Raw genomic sequence first — 26,082 nt, 5'->3', positions numbered from 1 at the left:
AATGGGTAGACCTCAGTCCCAGCATGGAATTACTGCCTTGGCAATCTTTAGGATCAGATTGTTAGAAGGGGAAATGTAGATTTTTCAGTAATATATTTTGCCTCTTTTGATACGAAGCAAAATCCACCTTTCACACCAAAGCACCTCTGAATTTCAGAGGCTTTTGTTTTGCATCTCCAGGCAAGATCTTTCAACTAAGCTTCTTTTTGAACTCCTCTTTTTTTATGGAGGAATAATGTTTGCTGTATTGGCACTAGAGTTCCAGATTCATTTTAAAAAAGAAAATAACCATACCGACCCTTTCCTTTTTAAAAAAGAGACTTTGCTTTTTGCTTTAATTGTTTTAAATTTAGCAGCCCAAAAGGGAAAAAACCATAACCTCAGGTAGTGATGGGTTTGTACTGAGAGTGTAGTCTAGCACCATTCAAACCAATGGGAGGTTTGCCACTGAAATCTTTGTATTTGATAGCAATAATCACATTGATTTTAATGGAACCAGATTATATCAGCATGTCAATGTCTTCAGCTACCTATCAAGTTTAGGTCATTAATTCCCAAATGGCAAATCAATACCCTACAGGAGGGTTGCAAATGCCTTGGAGGTGGTTCACGGTGTAGGTGGTGACTAGAGGTGGATTTTGAATATAGTGGTTAAGCAAATTTCATTTCTTACTCTTAGAGCAGAATTAAGGCAGAATTCCATTGATGGGGCCCCATTATAAAAGAATTAGAAACAAGTAACATCACAGGATGGTGGTATATTATTATTCATTGGGAATAGGCCAATGAGCAGCCAAGGTTCTAGGTCTCCCAATGCAAGGGTTACTGTTCCACTAGTATCAATGATAGAGAGGAGTAGAGCCTTACATTTCTGACTGCTGTAGGTATAGTTCCTGAAGTCACAGAGGTGGTATCCCAGGGAGAAAGGGTCTATAGGAGCCAGAGGGAAGAAGTGCTGTGGTATGATGCGGTATGAGCTAAGCAGATGGGGTGAAGTGGCATAGAGGTTTGGGCCGTGCTATGGGGAGGGATGGCAGAAGATCTAGTAGGTTTAGAAAGGTGGCATGATTTCCTAGTTTGATAAACACTGATCTAATAGAAAGATCTGGACTTGGGTGGTCACAACTCAATGGCCATGTGAGTCATAGCAAATAACAAAGTCAAACTGCCTGAAGATTTGATGAAGAAGTAATTAGTATTCGTATGAGATTATTCCAGTATCAAACAACGAAGTGCTCCAGTGGTCATTTTGTTTGCATTCACAAAACTTTTCCTTCAACCCCTGTTGCTTAGATGATCATTTTAAAAGCATGAAACATACACAATGGCATTGAATCAAATTTAGCATTTAACTAGTAAGATGGTTCCTCACACACCAGCTCTGTTTAGAGAAGATTTGGTTAGCTTAGTATCCCAACATCTTACACTTGGAGCCCATGGAATCTTTTAGAAGATTCCATGTGGGAGCAGAAACTGGAAAAAAAGAAAAGAAAAAAAACAATCCTTTTTGCGTGTTTGTTTGTTGTTGCTCAAAAGAAACAGAATCAATTTACCTTTACACAGATCAATGGTGCTGTAAGCATATTAGCTGTGCAAGGGGAGATAATGAACTGAACTAAAAGTTGTGAGAAATCCTCATTCTTTGGTATTGTAGCTGTTGAGGTCTCGGTTGCTCTGTTCCTTGTTCTTTTGAAAAAACTGCATAGGCACAAATTAAAGACAATCTTCAACTTTAAGATTACTGAGTTGTCAAATGAAGCAGCAATCCCATTGGCTTTTCCATTCATTTCCTTTCTTGTCAACCCTTTCTTTGAACTCTGCTTCCTAAAAATGTCCCAAGATGTCTGTCAAAACACAGTGTGTTAGCATTGGTTTGTTTCCTGACGTGCTTCCTTGTTTTGGTTTTTTTTTAATTATTATTCATTTCTTTCTTTTTTTCTCCCTTAATGGAACAGTTTGTTGCAGAAGAAGTAGGTGCAGAAAAAGTTTCTTTGGTTTCGATTAAGTAGTACATAAAAGAGTCTCAAGTGTCTTTAAAGGATCATTACAGCATTTGGCTTGCTATTGAACACTCAAGTGGTGTTCCAAGCAAAGGGGGCTATTCACTGGTAAATATGCACATTGTCTGACCAGAACAATTCTGATGAGCAAGATGGTGTGAGTGAACATTAGGTGAACACTGTAGCGCAGTTAAAAGTGAGTGTTGTTACTTCACTTGAGAACATCATCTCTTTCAGCTCGCTGGAAGGGGGAGCTGAAAGAGAGCTGTACTGACGTTGATTTCGAACATATTCAAAATCTGACTACATTGAGGATGAAGGTGACAACACTGACAACAATGATGTTAGAAAATGGCAAGTTATAATGGTCTTTGGCTTGCAGTATCCTGCATCTTTGGTGTGTTGCATTCTTACATGAAGTGGTAGGTGGAGATGGTTTAATCCATGGAACAGACTTGGAGATCATAGTTAAATAAGTGCCCCAGTGATCAGTGACATTGCGAAGGCATTTGCTTTATTTTCCTGCCTGAAAACACCAGCTAACTTGAATACAGAATTCATGCAGTAAAAAAACCCCCAGTATCCTTAGTGTACTTGGACAACAATGACGTGATGAAATGAGATGCCTTGGAATTAAAAAACAAACTTATTAATGATTGGTTTTTTTTAAAAAAAAATAATAATCTAGAGCTGTTGAAGTGTTGCATTTGCTCTATGTGTGGTAGTGTCTAGACTGGCTTCCTGAGTGTGTGTCTGTACTATGTACAAATAGAAATTGTGAAGACCTGCAAAAGTGTGCTTGAAACCAACATGTTCACTAACATCCCCTAACTCTGAGCACGTCTTGTAAGAACAGGCAGAGTCCAGAGCAGTTCCTGTTTTCTACATCTATTGTCTTTGTGCTTGATAGTTTGGGTTCAAGGGAACTGAATCGTACTGATCCAAGACCAATATGTTCATAGACAACTTTTTTTGTTAAAAAAAAAAGCCAAATGCATTAAGTCGGATCATTCTGAAAATATTTAATGTAACAATGCCTGAGTTTCTAAAATAAAAACCCAATGTTCTTAGGTCTAGTTAAAGTTTGTGCTCAGTACTTCTGTGTTTCAATGTTTGTGAGCTTTGGTATAGTAGTGCAGATAATCTAAGCATTCAGAAAACAAAATTAGGTCAGACATGTTTGGATTTCTTTTGGTTAGCAATCTGCTAAGTTGGGTGCAATTTTGTTGGCTGAGCTTGTTGACCTCAAAGCAAATGAATATTTTAAGCTTTGATTGGCTCTGTCATATTGGCCCTGGATTAATTTGGGTCATGAATGACCTGCTTCTGTTTCAGACATGCTTAGCCTGCCTTTAAATGTATTTTTGACCTGCACATTAAAAAAAACACCCCCCCAAAACCTAATAGTCACTTAAATTCAATTAAATGTCCCATGCTGTAAATTAGTATTATTGTTTAAGAGGATTGTGCTCTCAAATCACCAGTGAAGGGCCCCATTAAGAATCCATTCCTTTTAATATATATTAGTTGAGTTGTGCCCAATTTAGATTCTATTCTTCGATCATGCTTTGGTACAAGTGCTGGAGGTTGAGGAGGCTCCCCCGGTGCTCAAATCATCCTGCCATTTCTCAAGACTCCGCCTCCTAGCATTCATGAAGAAGTTACTGACCGTGGTAAGTTCCAAGCCCAGCTGTTGAGAGATGGTGATCTGCATTTCTTTGGATGGACGTTTGTTCTCTTTGAAGATGGCAAAAAGTGTTCTGCGTTGGAGATCAGTGAAAACCAGACGAGATTTCTTCTGGGAGTTGTTCCTATCTTTGTTTGGTTCTTGTTCTTTGCGTTTGCATGCTTGGGAAAGAGAGAGAGAGAGGGAGAAAGAAAAGAGAGAGAGAGAGAAAAAGAATCAATGCATGCATAAGTACTAATCAAGTGAGCAGGTGATACATTGAAAACATTGATGGAGCGGTAGAGTAGATGTAAACTGTTAAACTTTATTGTGCAAATTGCAGAAATGTCAATATTTAAGCTGCTCAGGCCCATCTCCTCTGACTGCAAGTGACTAATGTAGGCTGTGTGCATAGTCCAATGAAACCATTTGAGTTAATACACAGTGTGTAATTAACAGGGTTACTATTATTATACAGGCGGATGAGGCAGCTGCCTGGAATGGTACAATTCAAGGTGTGGCTGGCATGCTGGAACCCTACTAGAGAATGCCGAGGATCCTGAGGCACACCCTCCATTTGTGTAATGATGCCCTGCCATCTCCATCCCAACCTAAGGTGGCAAAAGCCCCTTCATAAAGCTGTGCCAGACAATACTATATAATATGCTTTGAGCTGCTGCACCAGTGTGCAGAGCTGAGGGAAACATTAAGAATAATTAGTTTAGGGGGTTGTACAAGCTCTCCAGAACTGACCAGAATGTGTCATATTCAATGCAACATTGCCTAAATATGCTATTTCTCATGTCTCCTGGTCCTGAAGCTTCACATTATGCCTGAGGCTCCACATTACTCAGATTCAGATGGGTCACAGGCCCCCCTTCCCATTTCAGGGGGAGCCCTTCGCACTCACTTCTATACTGTCTTGATCTGAGGACATAGCTTACCAATCATCTAACTCTGAGGATGACTCCCCTGCAGCTTATTTATTATTTTATAATTATTTATTACTAAAATCCTACAAGCTAGGCTTCAGCAGTATGCGAACCGAGAACTACCGGAAGTACAAGCGGGGTTTCGAAGAGGCAGAGGAACTAGAGATCAAATCGCCAACGTTCGCTGCATCATGGAGAAAGCAAGAGAATTCCAGAAAAATGTCTATTTCTGCTTCATTGACTATGCTAAAGCCTTTGATTGTGTGGATCACAACAAACTGTGGCAAATTCTTAAAGTGATGGGAGTACCAGACCACCTTACCTGTCTCCTGAGAAACCTGTACGAGGGTCAAGAAGCAACAGTAAGAACCAGACATGAAACAACCGAGTGGTTCAAAATTGGGAAAGGAGTACGACAAGGCTGCATATTGTCACCCTGCTTATTTAACTTATATGCAGAGTACATCATGAGAAATGGATGGATGAATCACAGGTCGGAATTAAGATTGCCGGGAGAATTATCAACAACCTCCGATATGCAGACGATACCACCCTAATGGCAGAAAGCGAAGAGGATCTCAAGAGCCTCTTGTTGAGGGTGAAAGAGGAGAGTGCAAAAGCTGGTTTGAAACTCAACATTAAAAAAACTAAGATCATGGCATCTGGCCCCATCACTTCCTGGCATATAGAAGGGGAAGAAATGGAAGCAGTGACAGATTTTACTTTCTTGGGCTCCAAGATCACCGCAGATGGTGACTGTAGCCATGAAATTAAAAGATGCTTGCTCCTTGGGAGGAAAGCTATTGCAAACCTAGACAGCATAGTAAGAAGCAGAGACATCACCTTGCCGACAAAGGTCTGTCTAATCAAAGCAATTGTTTTCCCAGTAGTAATGTATGGCTGTGAGAGCTGGACTATAAGGAAGGCTGAGCGCCGAAGAATTGATGCTTTCGAACTGTGGTGCTGGAGAAGACTCTTACGAGTCCCCTGGACTGCAAGGAGGTCAAATCAGTCCATCCTAAAGGAAATCAACCCTGAGTGCTCATTGGAAGGACAGATACTGAAGCTGAAGCTGAAATATTTTGGCCACCTAATGCGAAGAGAAAACTCTCTGGAAAAGACCCTGATGCTGGGAAAGACTGAAGGCAAAAGGAGAAGGGGACAGCAGAGGATGAGATGGCTAGATAGCATCACCGATGCAATGCATATGAACTTGAGCACACTCCAGGAGAGAGCGCAGGACAGGAAGGCCTGGCGTGCTATGATCCATGGGGTCATGAAGAGTCGGACACGACTGAACGACTGAACAACAAAATATGTATATAGCACCTTATCTGCTAAAAAGTAGGGCTGTGCACTGCCTCAGTGCGAAGCCCGAATAATGAGGTGAAGCGGGCTGTTTTGGAGGTGCCTCGTCATGATACGAAGCAGATCAGACCAGCACCAAGGCACCCTGAAGTGAAGTGGCTCCTCCACAAAGTGCCTCATCTGCCTCGTATATTCGGAGCTCTCTTATGCCTTCTGAGCAGCCTAGACAGGCTGTCTCCAAAATGTATCAACTTCTGAAAGATCACATGGAGGGGCAGAAGGAGGAGGAGGGAGGGGGAAAAGGGAAGAGGACATGGATGTGCCAGATGTATCAATTTGAAAGAGATCCGGCCCTCGGGAGAGGCAGGGGAAGGGGAGAGGAGAGGGAGGAGGAGGAGGAGGTGGGAGTGAGTTTTGCTGTGAGTCAGCCTCCATTTGCTCATTGTGAGAGAGGTGGTGTTACCAGAGAGGAGAGGACTGTCTGAACATTATTTGGCTAGAGCAGTGTCTCCAAAGTGGGATGCATCACCCCAGGGGGTGCGCAAGACTATCTATTGGGGTGCATGAGCTTCCTGATAATTGAGCAGCCTCCTGTGGCCCTGACAAGCTGCCATTGTGTGCAATGATGGTGGTGGTGGTGGCGGCGGCGGCAGCTGGATGGGACGGGAGCTGAGAGGGAAGCTCCATGGCATTTCTCTCTCCACTCCAGTCCTAGCCACTGGAGCAACTGCCCCAGTCTCTACCAGGAATGACAGAGGAAGCCTTAACCCTTCCCACTCTCATTTGGCAGAACGAAGCCAAGAAGAAAGCACGTGCTATGGGGACTGGGTAAAATGAGGATCCATTAAATCAGAGATCTTCATATGATTTTTAAAGGGGAGACCCATAAAACCACCATCCAGTCACAGAGCACATCTCTGTGATTGGATTGAATGAGAAAAATCATGGATCTGCCACTCATGGGCATAGCCTGGGCACAAAAACATGGATCCTTTCCAGGGATCTTCTTGATTTCATATGATTTTTGCAGAGCAAATCCTCCAGACCACCAACATAGCACAGAGAACATCTGCCTCCATGGACTGAACCAGAAAAATCATGGATCTGCCACTTGTGAGCACAGCCACGGTGCAAAACCAGGGGAAAATGGCTCCTCCCATCCCTGGAACAAGACGACTGCTGGTGTGCATCCAGAGGGCTTAGGAGGTGATGGCAGCAGTGGCGGCAGCCCACTCTGATTGGCAGGAGTCGGCATCCAACTGGGTGCCCTCCCCTCCGTCCAAGGAAGGGAGACAGCACAGTTGGGGGGCGACTCCTGCTTCTGCCGCCTGACTCAAGCCTTCATGGGCTCCTTGCAAGCAAGAAGCCTGTGAAGGCTTGAGCAGAGGCAGGAGTCATCCTCCAACTGGGTGCCCTCCCCACTTCCAAGGAAGGGAGGAGTGCAGTTAGAGGGTGATTCCTGCCCTCGTGCCTGTCAGCAGTTGGTGGGTTGCAATGGGCAGCATTTTCTCCAGTGGCGGCTTCCCCGGCAGCACCAGCAGCAGCTTTCCTAGTGACACCAGCAGCAGTGGCAGTGGTGGTTCCCCTGGCAGCAGTGCCCCCTCCACCCCCCGAACAAGGGCCCAGGTAAGGAGCTGGGGGCTGGGTGGCATGTGTGTGTGGGCGAAGTGGGATTCGGATGTCCGAATCCCGCTTCAGCTTCATAGACTGTGGTGGGTTGGGGCCCCCTGAATCAGCCCAAGCAGAATCAGGTGTGCCTCAGAAGCCCTGAAGCAACTTCCGAGTCAGATCGGGGGGTCCATGCACAGCCCTACTAAGGAGCCATCGAGACAGCTTCCCCTGTCCCTCAGTCATGCGGGCACATGAGACTGCGGAAACACACTCTGGTCCTTTAAGAACTACAGTCTGCACCTAGCAGGGGAGGAGCTGCTGAAAGACCAGTCTTTGCCTGTCTTCTAAATGCCTCTGTCAACTGTAGTCCTTTGCTGGGACAACAGCTCTTTAGGCGAGAATAGTCCAGCCAGCACTTCCTGCAGGGTGCTATCCAAGGTCCTGATGTGTTTCCCGCCTTGCCTGACATGATCCAGAACAGACAATGAGTGCCATGTTACAGTCCCCCTCCCCTGGTCCTTACACCTAGTCAGGACACATTGGATCTTGCCATTTTGATCGTGTAACCCTCCTCTTCAGTTCCTTCCGTAGGGCAGTATCCAATGGGCTGCTTATGCCACCGCCGATTCTGTTGCACAAGAGGTGGGTCCTTCCGATTCCGTTGCACAAGCTAGTGCAATAGAAATTTAACACTTCCTAGAGGAAGCCCCAAAATGAGCACTCATTTCTGGATCGCTCATTTCTGGATTGGGACAGGGTGGCAGAGCTCCCTTATGTGAGCTGTACTGACCTACCCTGTTCCAGAAATGAGCATTTTCGTTAATTTTCAATTGTCCCTGGAAACGCTAAATCTTTTTCGCAAGTGGTGCGTGCAGCTTGCAGAAAGGAATCAACGGGGCACCTCTCAGGTGCCTGGCCCCTGGCTTCCTTTGTAGTCAAACTATCAAGCCATGTTTCCAGTCAATTACTTTTATTATGCAAACTCCAAACAAACAGGTCTTGCTTCAGGTGACAGACAGTATCCTTATGCAGCAATTAACAAGCTTTCTTGGCAGGCTTTGCATAATACAGTATGCTTCAGGTAACTACCTGGGTTAACATACCATGAATGAGAGTTGCTACTAAACAGCTACTGGCTACTATGCACCCCACCCTTCTTAGACTGAGTGGCCTACCATGTCCTGCCTTCAAGATGGGCCTTTCCACAGGGTCACCTCCTTTGCTGCAAGTTTCCTGGAGCACCTCATGTCCCTGTCTTGCTCCTCCCTTTTCATCTGAGGTCTAACCCTTGGGTTTCTTATTCCCACCCCCTCCTCCTCTTCATTAGGAGTCTGCATTCCCAAGTGTTCAGGGGAGGGCCTGGCCTGGCTGTCATCCAACTGATTAGACTGCAGCTGGGCTTCGCCCTCTTTGTCACCGGGTGTTCTCACCGGCCCCCACTCCTGCAACCTTAACACCTTGGCAACTCCTTCCCCCTCCCATCTGACTCAGAATCAGTTCCCATGTCTTCTTGGGGTGTAAGTGCTGGGCCCAATCCCTACAGCACCACAGAATCGGCGGGGGTGTGAGCAACCCAATGGATATACTGCCCCTAGCCTCCATCACCTTCTGCATTCAACACAAATGCATCCTGGCCCCTCATGGGCTTGCCCACTATTTCTACTCTTATCCCCTGGAATGTATCTGTCGCTGACCTTTGCTCCTCTGGCTCAGCTACTCTGAGCCTCCCAAGCAGGGTTGTCATGAGGGATCGAATAGTGAATGCCCCTCTTTCAGTGGAGGCTGATGGCTCCGATGTCACTGGGATGGTGAATCCGCTCTGGATTTCAGACAGAACCAGTCAGAACTCTAAAGGAGGTATCCAAGGTGTGAAAGCACAGGGTTGAACATTCACAGCCAAATGAACATGAACTGGCAGCCATGTGGCTGTGTCCTCTCCAAGGACAGGTTTACATACTACTCACAATTCTCAGTTAAAGAAGGACCAAGTCTGACACTTTCAGAAATTCATACAAAGAACTCTGAGAAAATTATGTGTAAAATGAACTGTGAAAAACAGGTATTTAATTGGATTATGTTAAGCTTCTGGGAAGGACAATAATCTCAAACACAGTTAAACTATTGGATTTTCAAAAGCTATAACTGTATTCATTTTGGTTCCCCCCCCCCATTAAGAGAACCAGGTATCAGAAAATATGCCCATAATAGGAGGTGCCCCAAAACAGAGGCACTTCTCTCTCTCCCCCCCCCTCTCTCTGTGTGTACTCCTATAGTGTCTCTTCAAGAAACATTCTACTCAGCCATAAAAATGTTATGGGATGGGGGTTGGTTAAGATAACCCCTCAGGATCCCTTCAGACTCTGTAATTCTTGCTATCACGCCTTATCCACACTGTACATTTATACCAATTTTATACTGATTTAACCTCTTCTGATTTCCCCCCAAAGAATCCTGGGAATTGTAGGATGCTGAGAATTGTTAATAATTGTTAAGAGATTTCTACTTGCACCCATAGAACTACAATCCCACAGTTCCCTGGGAAGAGGGATTGACCTATTTAGATTTGTGGTGTGATGTTCTCTCAGTGTGAGTACCTTGAGGTTATACTGCTTGAGACCTGGCAAAACACCATTGATAGCTGGTAACATTCTGGTGATGTGTTTCAAAGGCAGCTAAGGTGACCCAAGAAGGCATAGATGATGGGCAGAGATGACTCATCTTTCTTCCCCACACTAGACAAGGTGAGGAGACAAGACAGGTTTGTGTGTAAGTGGGAGGCAAAGGAGAAGCGAGTTCTGGAAGTCAGTCTGAAGGTCTGAGATCATCTCTGTGAAGATACTATGACATTAGTGGGTTCCTGTAGAATGGGAGAACAGTGTCTCTTGGAGTGCACTAATGCTGTGAACCTCCATTGTATGCTCATCTTACTGACGCTGATAAGTAGCACTAGTGGGAAGAGACAATCCATGCTGGGAATGGTGCAAGATGCATGAATGCCTCCAGGACAGGAGTGGGCAGAAAGTAGACCTTTAGATGTTTTAGACTTCAACTCCAACATTTCTGACCATTGGCCATGCTGGCAGGAGCTTTTTGTAGGAAGTCCAAAACATCTGGAGATCTACCTTCTTCCCATCTCTGCTCTAGGACATCAAACTTGTCCAGTGACATTACTGGGCCAGCAAAGAGGCTCATGATGTCACAACATGAGGAAAGTTCTGTCTTATATTGCCAGGGTGGGGCAGGGCAAGAGACTAGATGAATAGCTGCCATTTTCAGCACCACCCCCACATTTATTATCATATCTAATTTGGCCCTTTAATTAATATGAATTTTTGTTCTGATGCTTTCAGATGATAACAAACTGAGTGCTATTCTTTCCCCATTTTAAAATGGTGTTGCCTTTTAAGACTGTAAGGTTGCAATCCCATGCAATGTTTAGACAGGAAAAAGTCCTACAAATCCCAGCACTCCCCAACCAGCATGGCTGGCTGGGGAATGCTGGGAGCTGTAGGACTTTTTTTTTGTTTCTAAACATTGCATAGGATTGCGCCATAAGCCTGTGAGCAGTGTCTATTCCTGTCAATGTAATTATTGTATTGCACTGCAGTGAGGCACTTTCTTTACAACAACAGTTGTTGTTATACTGACCAAGGTCCTGTCCACACATACAGGTTTATTGCTTGATGACTCACACCTCAAGCGATGACTTGCCATCACCAATGAAACATCCCAAGTAGAGCATTCATAGTCTATCATACCCAAAACTTTTCAATGGAAGCAGAGCACACAGTCAGCTGTGAGTCATCAAGTGATGAGAGGAAAAATGAAGGACATGCAAGTACATGACATCCAGGCCCAGCATCAGCACCCAGCACCCTTGGACAGTTGCTGGGGTCCAAGGGCCCTGACAGGGCCCACCATCATGATGCCTGCCCAGGAGATACTGTGCCAACCAGCTGGCTCTGCAAACCACCATTTTAAATTTCCTGTGATGCCTCTGAGCGATGCTACCTCCAAGATGTTGTGGAAAATTTAAAATGGTGATCACCAGGTAAGCTCACAGCAGGAGGTCCACTGCTGCATCCAACACGATGGCCAGTTATGAATCGCCCAAAAAGGGGGCAGTGATTTTCATGACATTTGTATACGCTAATTTATATGCACAGATACAAATTTGGACATTATGTTTATAATTTCAATAGAAATACAGTATATCTCACCACAGTGTAGAAGACTGTGACCAGGTGACCTCTGTGCCCACCTGTTGTCTGCTGCCCAGGTGCTCATTCCGGATGGGCAACAGTTCTTATGGTTCATGATCTTTTATCTGGAATTGGACAGGACAGCCCTTCAAACAGAGGACTCTCCTCTGTAAAAGGGGACACCTGGCCTTCCTACTATAATAGCAGAGGCCTACCAGAAGATATTTTGCCAAGGACCCCCTAAAAATGTGAAAGGGCCCTGCCTCAACCAATAAACATTCAGACCAGGGGTGGAGAACACGTAGCCCTCCAGATGTTGATTGGCTGCAGCTCCCATGAGCTGTAGCCAGAATAGCCAATGGTGAGGGATGATAGGAGTTACAGTCCCATTTAGGGATGTATGGATTGTGTAAAATCCGTTCCGTCTGTGTTTCATAGATTGTCATTGTTTTGTTCTGTTGTCTGCCCATTGACAGAATTAGATTTTTTTGTTTGTGAAAATGCGCAAATTCCTTCTAGGGGGGAAATGTGCATTTTGCCCGTTTTTATTTTGTGTATTTTTCTACAATGAAATTTGAGCAAAATTGGGGAAAGTTAGAAAACCGATCTGAAAGTCCACGGAATCCACTCGTCAGGGGGAAAGCCGGTCCGCTGCAGAATCCATGGGTCAGATTCATGAAAATCCGAACTCCTTTGGTTCTCTTGCGGATTTCTCCGACCTTCCTAGTCCAAGTACATTTGGAGGACCACAGGTTCCCCATCCCCGATTTAGTCCATGGCCAGTAGGTCAATCTGTGAAGCAAGTGAATCCCAATTAAAACAACTCTAAAATTAATTCAGAACAGATAACTCTTTTAGCATAGTGGGTCAGACAATCTTGACCTGATATTTTATATCTACTCCTGTGAACTCTACAGTGCTACATTTCCTGCTCTGCTGGACTATGCTGAGTAAATGCAACATTAATCTGCTAAATTAATGCACATGGTTGGAGACAAAGCTGAGCCAACATAATTCTCCCCCCCTCCCACTCCTTGTTCTGAGAATACAAAGGCCTTGCCAAATACACATTTACAATTCTGAGGTTCCCTGGACTGAAACACATGCCAATGTGGAACATCAACATTTTACAAGCCTGTTATCTGCATCCAATAAAACAAAAGACCATTATCTATGAAAAGACCAGAAACTGCTGTAACTGAGGTTTGGTTCAGACTCTTAGTGGACCCTATGCAATTGCATGAAGGAAACAGCAAGTAGTTCTGCCAGCCTGCTCACAACCCTTAATCTCAGGAGCATGAGTGATATTTGAGGTCACTTGCAGATGACTCCAGTTCTTCCACTTATTTTCTGGCTTCTTGCAGGGGCCTTGAAAAATCAGTTCAGGGGGCTGGATTCTGTCCCTTAGATCACTCATTGACCATTGCTTTTCTAGCAGAATGATATCTAGGCAAGTAGGTTCAAAGCATTTCAGACAAAGAAGTAAAGATCTGAGTACATAAAAAGCTCCTATAAACCACGCACAGTCCAGAAAGCCAAAGACGCAGAGAATGTCTGTTTCTAGCTATGGTATTATAAGTAGGGTGGTACAAGAATTTCATCTCAGTTCAAAATCATCCAAACTTGCCCTGTTCACAACCCTGAATGTGAATGGGAGCACTTTTTTTTTTAAATGTTTCCATTTTCCTGAACCTGTGATCACGTTAAAAAGATACGAATTTTTTTGAAAAATGCACACTTTGAATTGTGCATTTCTAAAAATAAATATGTGTTTTCAAACTTAAATCAATGGTGTGTATGTGTGTGCAGTTTTGAAAAATGTGCACAGAAATGCACATTTCTGTGTTCTGTGTTTCCCTGTTTGAGTGAACTGAAAAACAGGTTGCAAATGGAAACGGGAGCAAGTTGAACCATGTTTTGAAGTTTGGAGAATGCTGTGAGCTCAAACATCCCTGGTTCTCCCATCCCTATTTATAAGGGTCTTTTCACACAACCTCTCAGAGCATGACCCTCCACTGCCCCACCCCCCAGGAACTCCACCACACCCTTTGCATAATGCAAGTTTCTTTACCCTGATAGCCGTGTAGTAGTTCCTCTGCACATCATGGATCCATGTTCACCTGTGCACAGAAGCTGGACTTGTAAGTGCATAGCCTCACTTGCCCTGTGAACGTTGCAAATCACCTATTCAACCAGGAAAGGCTACAGGACAACTATTCAACAGGGAGAAGACTATAGGAGTAATGCTGCCATTGTAAACACACTTACTAGTGTGTCAGCTCCATTGATCGGTGGGATTTACTTCTGAGCAAACTGGAATAGATTTCTGTGGCAAGTTTTCTCTCTCTCTCTCTCTCTCTCTCTCACACACACACACACACACACACACACTTGGCATTTAGAGTATCTAGCTGGGACTATGTATGTGCAACCCCAGATGTTTAATCAGGCAGAGGAATCATGTCTGTGACAGCTGTTGAAATGTGCAATTATCCATCCAGACAGGGGTAGGCACAAGGCAGTGTGTTTCTGTGTGTGTGTGTTCCCTCCCAGTGGGACTGGAGTAAATGGGTGGTTGCAGTGGAGGCTAGTGACTCTCATTTTGGTGGGGTTGTAAATCCACTCTGGGTTCCAGCCAGAATTCTAAAGGACTTATCCAAGGTGCTGAACCTAGTCCATGGAAGGGTTTAAGCACCATGGATAGCTCCTTTAGAGTTCTGGCTGGTTCTGGCTAAAACGCAGAGAGCATTCACAGCCCCCCCCCCCCAATCAGAGCCACCAGCCTCCACTGGACGGTTGGGAACAGATTTGCTGGGTTGTCTCTCCCACCACCCCCTTTTAAAATAATAGTCTGGCAAGACGTACATTCCAGCATGCAAAAGGAGCAGCACATTGCCTCCAAATAACGTTAAAATATTAAACAGAAATGAACATGATGCTCCCAAAACAGTGGAGCCGGGAGCAGTAGAGGACGTGCTTTGCATGCAAAAGGTCTCCAGTTCAATTCCTGGCATCTCCAGGTCAGGCTGAGAAAGGCCCTGCTCTGAAACCCCGGGGAGCTGTAGTAGACAAAAACTGAGCTAGAAGGACTAATGGTACAAGGCAATTTCCTATGTTGGTTTCCTGGTGTTTGCCACTTAAAAACAAAACAACTACACATGGCTGGATGGACAAGGCAGAACACACAACTTTAAAATAGATAAAATAGATAACGATGCAGGCATAAGAGGGAATGAGGAGCAGAGATGCCGTCTTTGCTACTGATTACATGACAAAGGGGGTGTTTCTACCACCGATTTACTCGGAGCCAGCTGCGTGTTGAGGTTGTTAGGGACAGATGATGTTAGGGACAATCGTGGCCATCCAGCAGCCATCCCCGAACTTATCAGGGAAAAATTGGATTTCCTGAGACTGCTTAAAGTCCTGTTCTTTTCCTTAAGGTGGGTTCTCCCCAGTATAGTATCTGTGTGCCCCCAACACCAGCATTTAGCTTGGGTATGCTAGCCCTGCCCAGGGCTGTGTCTTTCACTGTGACCCCAGATGGGATGTTTCCTCCCATTGTGCTGAATGAGGCATGCCGTCTGAATGCCCACAGAAATAACAGAGATCCCCCTCAATGGACACAGCATGTGTTAAAGCGCTCCAATCATCGCCTTAGTAAGTAGCTACTTCACAGCTCCCTTATAGAGATCCTGTGAGTTAAAATGGGGCTGGTTTCTGTCTTAGTGTTCTCCCCTCCCCTTTCCCAGCACAAGCATATGTGTGTCTACTCAGAAGTAAGTTGGAAATAACTCCCACTGTGCTCAGTGAGGCTTGCTCCTGAAATGCTGATGCATCTGGACTTTCAGGGGAAAGGGGTGTAATGGGAGGGAACCCTCTCTTATTGGTTGAGCAGCCCCTGCCAGTCAGATGACGTTCACTCCAACCCCTATCCCCACCAGGAAGTATATTCTGTGAAGTGATTGTTACTGGTATGGAGAATCTGCTCATGGAACTCTGCTCACAGCAAAGCTGATTCCTTTTTAAAAAAATCCAGTACTCCTCCATTAGCTTCTCCTTCTGTTGTGGTGGAAACACCACCAAAGATTCAAGTATATTCTAGGGATGTCAGAGAATTTCGCCACGAATCTCGGGGAGGCCGAATGCCAGCGCATTCGGCCCCCCGAAATCGGTGGCGAAACGGTCTGCCCCCCGTGTCCCCCCCGGGACGGGACTTACCTTTGGCGAATCTTCCTGGTGGCGGCGGCTCCGGAGGCGGTGCGGCGGCGGCCGGTCTTCCGACCGGTTGCCGCCGTGCCATTTCCAGTTTAAAAACAAAACAAAACATGATAGGCTACGTAAAGATTTACATAGCCTATCACGGCTAGATTTTTAAAAAACACCATGATAGGCTACGTAAATGTTTACGTAGCCTATCACGGCTGATTTAAAAGAAAAAAAAACCGCGCGTACGCAAATGGCGGCGCCCATGGGCGTCGCCATTTGCGTTCCTTATTTTGGCACGTCTTAGTCTACGTAAACATTTACGTAGACTAAGACGACGAAAATAAGGGGAACACAAATAGCGTAGACGCTACGCTATTGGCATTCCCCTTATTTTTGCCGTCTTAGTCTACGTACATGTTTACGTAGACTAAGACGTGCCAAAAGAAGGAACGCAAATGGCGACGCCCATGGGCGCCGCCATTTGCATACGCGTGGGTTTTTTTCTTTTAAATCAGCCGTGGTAGGCTACGTAAACATTTACGTAGGCTATCACGGCTGACTGCAGGGACGCAAATGGCGGCAGCTATGGCCGCTGCCATTTGCGGAGCCGGCCGGCCAGGATTTTGGGGGGGAGGGACGGAGCGCCTCCCCCCGGCCAGAATTTCGGGGGGGAGGGACGGAGCGCCCCCCCCAGCCAGAATTTCGGGGGGGAGGGACGGAGCACCTCCCCCCCACTGCGAATGTCACCCTTCGAAAAGGTAAGTGACTTTCGTACATCCCTAGTATTCCACCCAGTGAACAGAATAGCCAGAAATGTTGAAGAATAGAATCTTCCCATATATGAGGCATGGTGATTTAATTCTAATCTATATAGCACCATCTAGAGAAGGGATGGGGGACATGTGGCTCCCTAGATGTTGTTGGATTACAATTCCCATCATCCCTCACAATTGGCTACGCTGGCTAGCGGTGCTGAGAGCTGCAGTCCAACCAGTCTAGATAGCACCACCAAGGCACAAAGGGCTGTGCAGGGTAGCAGAAGAACAAAGGAAAGAGAAAGAAAAGTCCCTGCTCTGAGAGGCTGACATTCTCAGTGTTGACGTGAATGAAGAACAGAGGGCGATGAGCTGAATCTGAGCAAATGCAATTAGAAGTTCTTAGGCTCCATTTTTAACAGAAGAATGAGAACCAAGGGGTAAAGATAAAGGAAAGATCTGAAAGGAGAGAGGGGGGGTGTTTCTACATTAAGCAAACCCCCTGCAAAAATCCACATCCTTTCTGGAGCTTCCCACTTTTGGCTTCTTTGCAGGATTAGGAAGGGCACCTTTACACACAGACACCTGGTTTGAACTGAAGGAGTGCAAAGGAGTGTGTGTGTGTGTGTGGGGGGGATGTTCTTATTTTTGTAGCTTAACTTCTGCGGTACTCTTTTCTCGCAGCCCCCAGGAAACCTCTGACTTACTTCTGAGTAAACATAAAATGTAGGATTGTGCCGTAAGTCTGCAACCCTCGGCACACTTATGTAGGAGTAGACCCCATTGAACTCAATGGGAGTTACTTCTGAGTAGACATATGATCACCCTGTACGTCTGCAACCCTTGGCACACTTACTTGGGAGTAAGCCCCATTGAACTTAATGGGGTGCTCTGAATCAGCAGAGGATGTTGCTTCTGAGCTTGCTGGGGTGGGGGATCATATCTGTCTCCCTTTGTTGCAGGGAGGCATTTACCCTTTTCTCCCTCCAACTGAGAAATGTGCTCCAGCATTTGCATGGCAGACACCTGGGAATCAAGGAAAGTCCTTCCTCAGCAAGATTTGAGCAGAGGCAAGAGTTGCAATTGGTGGGCGATTCTTGCCCTTATGCCTGTCAAATCTGCTCCTGCATGCCCTGCTCCCATCCCCAATGCCTTCCTCATCCTGACTGTGCGTGCCCCCAGCAACTGAAAACAAATGCCCACAGTAGGCAGACAGAGCGGTTTCTCCCACTTTTGGAGAATTTCATGGGGAGGTCATGGCGCTCCTGCTCCGTGGGCTGGAAGAGATACCACATTTTTTTGCATTTGGGGAATACACAGAAAAGGCTGGAGGAAATGGCGGGAGACACCCTGGAGGGTAACGGCATCATCTAAAGAGCCTGAAAACTTCTGAGAGAGAGCCATCTCAGTAGCAGAAAAAAAGCTCCATGTGATGAACCTGAGAGAAAGAGAGGCAGCACTGTATAGTCATTTCTCCAGGGAAGAGTTCTGAGCATGAGGAGAATCAAGGCAAGAGAGCTGATGTGGTGCAGTGGCTAGGGTGTTGGACTGGGCCTCAGGAGATCTGGATTCTAGTCCCCCCTTGGCAATGAACCTCACTGGGAGACTTTGGGCCAGTCACTGGCTCTCGGCCTAACTTACCTCACAGGGTTGTTGAGAGGATAAAATGGAGAGGAGGACCATGTAAAGCAGCCTTGGGTCCCTTGCAAGAGGAAAAAACGGAGGATATAAATGTAATAATACATAAGTTCATAAATAAGAGAAGCAGAAGACATTTGGGGTTGCCGAGGGTCGATCCTTAATTTCTGTGAACTGCCCAGAGAGCTTCAGCTATTGGGCGGTATAGAAATGTAATCAATCAATCAATCAATCAATCAATCCTGTAGTTAGCCAGCCTGGGACATCCCCCCACCCCTTAGATCAGCCTTCCCCAACCTGATGTCCTGTTGGACTGCAATTCCCATTGTTCCCAGCTAGCAGCAATAATGGAAGTTGCAATTCAACACATCTAGAGGGCACCAGGTTGGGGAAGGCTGCTTTAGATGAACCCTGATGGTTCACTTAAAGCACAGTCCTATATATGTTTGGACAGAAAAAAGGCCTACAACTCCCAGCATGCCCCAGCCCCCTTAATAATGTTCTTCACATCTAACTGAGTTGTTCGGTGCTGGCATATGAAACTATCCAATGAAATCACACTTGATAACTGAGCATGTGCGATTCATTAAACGAACAAACAAACCCTTAAATGCTGAACATTTTATGTCAGTGGAAATCTAGGAAGACTTGCAACAGTGGACCGATATTTTATGTGCCATGTGCAACCAGGCAAATTCTGCATCGTTTTTAATTTCCCGTTCTCAGTTTTTTATGTCTTGTTGCCCTCATTAAAATTACCTATTATGTCCAGCATAGGTTCATCATAGAGGGTATTCTAACAACAACAACAACAACTATTATTATTATTGTTGTTGTTGTTGTTTAACAATCACCTCATAAAACAGAATTTTCTAGGCATTGTACTGTTCCATTTTAAAAATAAGAATGTAATAAAAATACTACAAAATCACAATAAAACAATACAATCCAACATAATAGAAAATCAATAGACATATACCAACACAGTATAAATTTAATACAGGTACAAAAATGAAAACCACCATCAGGTACAAGCGTGAAGGCCACATCACAGGGACTAAAATAATAGATCTTAAATACTAAAAGTTCCACAATGGAGAGAATTTCTGCCCACCTTCTCTGGAAGTGTGCAACCTTTCCCCTGGGAGCCTCCAAAAAAAAGTCATAGAATCATAGAAGTGGAAGGATCCTCAAATGTCAGCCAGTCCAGCCCCTGCTGGTGCAGGAAATCTGCTGCCACTGCATCCCTGATATGTACCATCAGGAAGCTCTTCTCAATGTTTAGCCGAAATCCCCTTTCTTGCCATTTGGACCTCTTGGTTCGGGTCCTACCCTCTGGGACAACAGTAAACAAATTTGCTCCATCATCTATGGGACACTCCATAGGGCAGGGGAAATTACTACTTTTGGGAACTGTCAGGGTCCTTATGACATCAGCAGCCATCGCAGAAGTCTTCGTCCTCATCACAGAACAAGCTGCTTTTTACCTCATGAAAGGGAAAAGGCAACCGGAGGGGCAGGGCAAAAATTTAACAGGCCCAGCAGCAAATGGTCAAGAATGAATGGAAGCATCAGCCAGAGTTTGCTCATCAAGCTACAGCTCACTTGTACGGCCACATTTCAGGATACATTCCCACATATCCGTGGATGTATTACTACTGTTGCTACTACTATATTGCTTCAGAGTGCCCAAAGCATACCACATAAACAATCTCAGTAACTCATACAACAACCCTGTAAAGTAGGCCATTACTATTATTGTTCCCACATAAGCATATCAGGCCTTACCTGTCTGGAACCTATTGTTGCTGTCAGCAACAAGCCCTCAAACCTGTGAAGGCAAGAGTACCTCTGAGCACACAAAGAGCACATTCCCTTCGCTAGTGAGTATAAGTCCGAGGGGAAAGGTAGTAACTTCCAGGGCATAATTTCCAAACATCCCTGATCAGGCTTCTCCAACCTGTTGTCCTCTAGTTGTGTTGGGCTACAACCCTCAGCTGGCTGGGGATCCTGGGAGTTGTAGTTCAAAATATCTGGAGGGCAACAGGTTGCGGAAGGCTGGGCTTGATTTTCCCTGAGTCTCTGATTTTAAAAATTAATCACTGTGTACAAAGTATTACACAGTACTGTGCATTTAGAAACCCAGATGGAAGCTAGGAAGAGCAACTTTTTAAGAGCGAAGAAATACATTTATATATCAACCTCTAATTCAAACCCAGATTACACATTGTGTGAAGACATGTGTGCACCGTCGACCTGCATGCACCCCCCTGGTAACATGGAACTGAAAAGAAGTCTGATGTCTTCTACACGATCATATCAGCATCTCCCTGTCCCCTTCTCGTGGCCGTAAGGTGGCCACGTATGCATCACCAAAAGAGAGGACATGGATTTACATAAAATCGGCATGTGCTGATTTACATGCAGAACTGCACATTTGGAAATAATGCCTATAATTTAAATAGAAATAAAGTACATCTCACCACAACGGGGAAGACCGTGAGGAGGCGATCTGTGTGCCTTGCTCAGCCTGCTGCCCAAGAGCCCACTGCCGAGGGACACCTTCAAGGCCCCTGTCTGCTCTGCAGACTGATGGTTCTTTATGTTTAAGCCAGGCTTAGACTGGGAAGCTCTTCAAACAGAGCAGGGATGGGGAAATTGTGGCCCGCCCTTTAGATGTTATTGGACTACAACTCACATAATCCTTGGCCATTGGTCATGGAGGCTAGGGCTGATGGGAGCTGGAATCCAACAACATCTTGAGGGCCACAGGTTCTCCATCCGTGCAATAGAAGATGCCTTCGAAGAAAGGGCTGTCCTCTGTAAAGTAGGACACATGGCCACCCTAAGTGGCAGCCCATCAGGCAGAGTGGGGTGAGAGCACAGGAGTGTGTTGATTTTATTTATTATTATATTTATATCCCACCTTTTTTCCTCCTTAAGGAACCCAAGGCGGCATACACAATCCTCCTCCTCCTCCTCCACAACAACAACCCTGTGAGGTGGGTTGGGCTGAGAGTCTGTGACTGGCCCAAATTCTGTCCCATCAGCCAGGACAGCTAGGCTGGTGAGGACGAGGGAGAGGGCCTTCTCTGTGGTGGCCCCCACTCTGTGGAACTCCCTCCCTCGGGAACTCCGCCATGCTCTCTCTTTAATGAGCTTCCGCCATGCATCAAAAACATGGTTGTTCAGGCAGGCATTTGGGAATCGGGATGGGCTAGGGTAATTTTAGAAATGTGATGTTTTTAATGTTGAATTTTATTGTATGAACTGTTTTTATTGTTGTATATCGCCCAGAGTGGCTGGGTGACCGGCCAGATGGGCGATTAATAAATTTAATAATAATAATAATAATAATAATAAAAAGTCACCCAGTGAGCTTCCATGGCTGAGTGGGAACTAGAACCCAGATCATCCGACTCCCAGTCCAGAACTCTAGCCACTACACCACACTGGCTCTGACTTGATGTCACTTCCCAGTTATTTTCAATGGCACATTCCTAAGGAGATGCATGGGGAGGGGAGAGGGAAGGCACGGGCTAGCGTCTGCCACATATCCCCATGGTAGGGTGGCCATGTGTCCTCTTTTACAGAGGACAGTCCTCTATTTGAAGGACTGTCCAGCCCAAGTCTGCTGTAAAGATAAAGAACCTTCAGAAGGAGGATCTGGGCCCTGAAGTTTCCCATCAGCAGCACCTGGGCAGCAGACCAAGCAAAGCACACAGATCACATGGTCAGTCTTCCACACTAGGGTGAGGTGCTCTGCATTTCTATTTACGTTATAATAATTATTTCTGAATTTGCATCTATACCTATAAATTAGCAGTTGTGAATTTTATACAAATTAGTGTCCTCTTTTGTCCACTTTTGGGGGGATTCACAACTGGCCAACTGATGTGTCATGTCGCAATATTGTTTACAGGTAAAACAAAGAGTATTGAAAACATTTCTGTGCTTTGCACCATAGCCACTTTGAATGTTCATGGACTCCTGTGATCTCAGAGTGTCCCCAAAACGCAGCCAGAATGTTTGAACAGTGGACAGAGAGAGTTCAAAGTCGAGTGAACTGGGTGGCCTCACAGAAGCCAGAAAATGTCAACAGTAGGGAGAGGAACTAAGATAACACTTTCTTATTAAGAGAGAAAAATATTTAAAGGAACACTGTGTGGCCTCAGAAAGCTTGGAAGGGGGGTTGTTTCCTTCCCTGCATTCAAGCCTGACCCAAGGTTTGCGGGATTAGCTTAAAGGGGCAGGAAGTTCCCTTCAGCAGGTAGCGCCTCTTTTTAAGATAATGTAGGGGGTTGTTGTGTTTTCAAGCCTTCGTGTCCTTCACTCTCATCTGGGCTGGCATACTGTTGCTCTGTTTTCAGCTTGGATCCTACCTCTCTTAACACTGGCAGCACAAGATGTCCTGTTGCCTGAAGCTGCCCATGCTGCCGCTTCTGCCACCCACCTGCTCCCCACTATTCTCCCCTCCAGAATGAGACATCGGGCGGGTGGCCTCTCTGGGGAGCCGCCCAGGCCTAAATGCTGTGCTTTGAGGGGTCCTTCCTCAAAGTGAGGCATTGTAGGGTGGCCCTGGAGAGGACCCCTCAAAGCACAGCATTCAGGCCTGGGTGGCTTTCCGGAAAGGCCGCCTGCCTGATCTCTTGTTTGGGGAACTTTCCCAAAGCGTGAGTTCGGGCGGGTGGGTTCTCCGGAGAACCTGCTTGCCTGATCTCTCACTCTGGGAGAGGGCTCAGATGGGGGAGGGGGTGCCCCTCCAAGGAGCTCTCCTTGATGCTCTCCCAGTGTGGTATTTGATGCAGTGGGTGAGCATGGGCTGGTGTGGTGGCAGCAGTACCAATCTACCACCCCTCCCGATCTGTTGCATGAGCAGGGGATTCACCCTGCCTCATAGAAGACCCTGTTTTGCTCTTTGTCCTAACCCTCACCTTGGAACTCTCAAGTTTTGCTTCAGGTGGGCAGCTTCAGATCTCTCCTATAGTAATTTGACAATTCTGTGGGGATCTTTGTATCTTTGTGGGCAAGTTTCTTATCTATAGAATGCAGAGTAAAATAATGTTGCATCTTCACACAACCTAGGCAGTTTGGTATCAGCATATAGTTTATGATATTTTCAATACAGAAGGGGCCATGTTTTCAGAACTACAATGCCATCTCTGAGAAAATGACCACCTTCCAAACTGAGAAGTCATCTTCCCCTACTTCGTCACCACTAGGGATGTGCAAATTCACCAAACTTGAGCTCGCCAAAGTTCTCTGAATTCTATCTTGAAACTCGTTGGACTCAAATCTGTCAGATTGCGAGTTTTGTTTTTTTCTTTTTGCATGAAAACTCATGTGTATGTTCATGCGTATTTTCCCAAATGTACATAACAACTGTGCACGTCATTGAAATGTATGCATTCTTCTCCCATTGATTAAAGCATGTTTGTGCACATTTTTCAAAATTACGCATTTGTTTCATGCACAGTTTCTCAAATGTATGCCTGCTGTCAAATGCATTTTTTAGGTCCATGAATCATATTGCAAGCTTGGAAATGTATGGACTTTGATCGCAGTTTGCATTTGAGTCCATGTTCGGTCCAGAAGGTGCGAACTTGGTATATCTTAATAAAAAAATGAACTGAAATGAATTGTTCATACACTGCTAGTCACCACACCAAATTTCTCATTGAGCCATCCAGTTAATTTTAAGTACAATGAGAAGGTTATAAGAGACCACCTTGTCTTTTATGTTTCATAAAGATCTCTCAAACTTATAAAGGCCACCCCCTTAATAATACCATTTGTTGGAGTGTGATGCACCCATAGAGAGGATTCCTTGGTGATTGCCCCATAGCTATGGAAATCCTTTTCCCTGAAGATATACCATAGCCTGGGGATCTTTCCAAATCATGGGAACATTTTTTTAAATATCTGGGCTGGCATTTGGTGATAGATTGGGGATTTACGGTGGATCAGACTGCAAAATGAACGGTTAGTGTACCATCCAAGCGAGCCTGCTAGACATAACAGGCGCAGACACAATGCCTAACTTTTCCACTATGTAGACAGTGCGACTCAATTTGTACCAAACATGGAAGTTTGTATGCTGGCTATAACTAGTCTGTATGGCGCAATAGTACCTACTCAATTGAGGTTATAACATCAATGGGTACAAATAACTGCTCAGCCATTATGCTAATTGGATGGTCTGGGACAAATGGCTGTTTCTCAGTCTAAACTACTTAGAGTTGTTGGGAGGATAAAATGGCGGGGGGAACCCCATATATATGCTGTCTTTCCCTAAGGTCATAAGAATGTAACTTGATGCTGGGAAAGATGGAAGGCAAAAGGAGAAGGGGACGGCAGAGGATGAGATGGCTAGATAGCATCACCGATGCAATGAATATGAACTTGAGCACACTCTGGGAGAGAGCGGAGGACAGGAAGGCCTGGTGTGTCCAGGGGGTCACGAAGAGTCGGGCATGACTTAACGACTGAACAACAACAGATTCATTTAGTCCAGCCTGCTGAGGTCTCCAGGAAGAAAAGAAGTAGGGTATGATGGTAATGGCCTTCTCCAGTTGTTTGTTTCCAGCATCTGGAATTCACAGGCATACTGCTTCTGAACATGGAAGCTCTAATAGCTGTTGATGCAAAAGCATCTAAGCTGCTGGCTATCCCAATATCCTGTGACTTTGACTTCCTTAAGTGAATTATGCATTGTGTGAAGAAGTACTGCATTTCGTCTATCTTGAGTCTTTGACAGATCAGCTTCATTGGGTGATCTGCTATTGTGACAGGTGGGATACAGTTGTGATGAATGAATAAATGAATGACTTAATTCATCACAACTCATAGTGCTGTGCTGAATTTTAAAAATCGGAACATTTTGGTTGGAAGAGTGAGATGCTGTGTGCAAAATCTTCTAAAACATGCGAACTGGTTCCAGCAAAAATACAAATGTGATTTCTGGAATCTGAGGGAAAACTAGTTTGAAATGAAAGTTTCAAAATATCTTGGGCAGGTAATGCCAGCAGCAGTGTGCGTGCTCATGGAATGCATTGCTTCTCTGCTGCCCCTGGGTGGTGTTTTAATGGAAAGAAGGCCTCAAGGCATTCTCTATTTATTATTTAAGGAATTTATATCCCACTTTTCCCCACTAAAAAAGGAGTTGATCAATGTGGCTTACAAAATATACAAAGAATAAAACAATAACCAAAACCAACAACATTTACAACAAATTAGAACCACTTTGGGATTTATTCAAATGAAATGTGGTATATAAATATGGATGATGAGGAAGAGGATAACAGTCCAAAACAGAGCAAAGACAAAAACACAAAGAGCTAACCATTGATAAATACAGTTAAACAACAACTAAGTCAAATGCTTGTTTAAAGAGTAATGTCGTCAAATGCTGGCGGAGTAGATAAAGAGGATGATGACCTAACCTCTTGCGTCATGGAGTTCCAGTGGAGGCTGGTGGCTCCAATGTCAGTGGGTTTCAGTCAGAACCTGTCAGAACTCTAAAGGAGTTATCCAAGATGTGGAAAGATTCACTGCACCACTAACATTGAGCCACCAGCCTCCATTGGGGAGTTTAGCATATGGGGCACCACCACCAAGAAAGCCCTCTTGTGCATTGCCACCAACTGTGCATCTGAAGGCAACAGCACATGCAAAAGAGACACAACAGCTGATCTTAAAGGATGAGGAAGTTCACATGGGAGTAGTCAGGTCCAAGCTGTTTAGGGCTTTAAAGGTAATAACCAG

General features: G+C 45.2%; 1 protein-coding gene across 1 annotated transcript in view; it reads right to left on the bottom strand.

Annotated features, from left to right (window-relative positions):
* Window positions 1-1,938: 1,938 nt before the first annotated feature.
* Window positions 1,939-26,082, bottom strand: part of ONECUT2 (one cut homeobox 2) — a 95,808-nt gene continuing 71,664 nt past the window's right edge. Inside the window, exon 2 of the mRNA XM_084832965.1 lies at window positions 1,939-3,848. Coding sequence (XP_084689091.1) covers window positions 3,562-3,848 — 287 coding nt within the window. The 3' untranslated portion in view covers window positions 1,939-3,561. The remainder of the gene's footprint in view (window positions 3,849-26,082) is intronic.

Source organism: Heloderma suspectum, chromosome 2, assembly GCF_057233095.1.
Source record: "Heloderma suspectum isolate Gila_16-S chromosome 2, 16-S_ref, whole genome shotgun sequence".
NCBI lineage: Eukaryota > Metazoa > Chordata > Lepidosauria > Squamata > Helodermatidae > Heloderma > Heloderma suspectum.
This window is presented reverse-complemented; position numbering and strand designations above follow the sequence as displayed.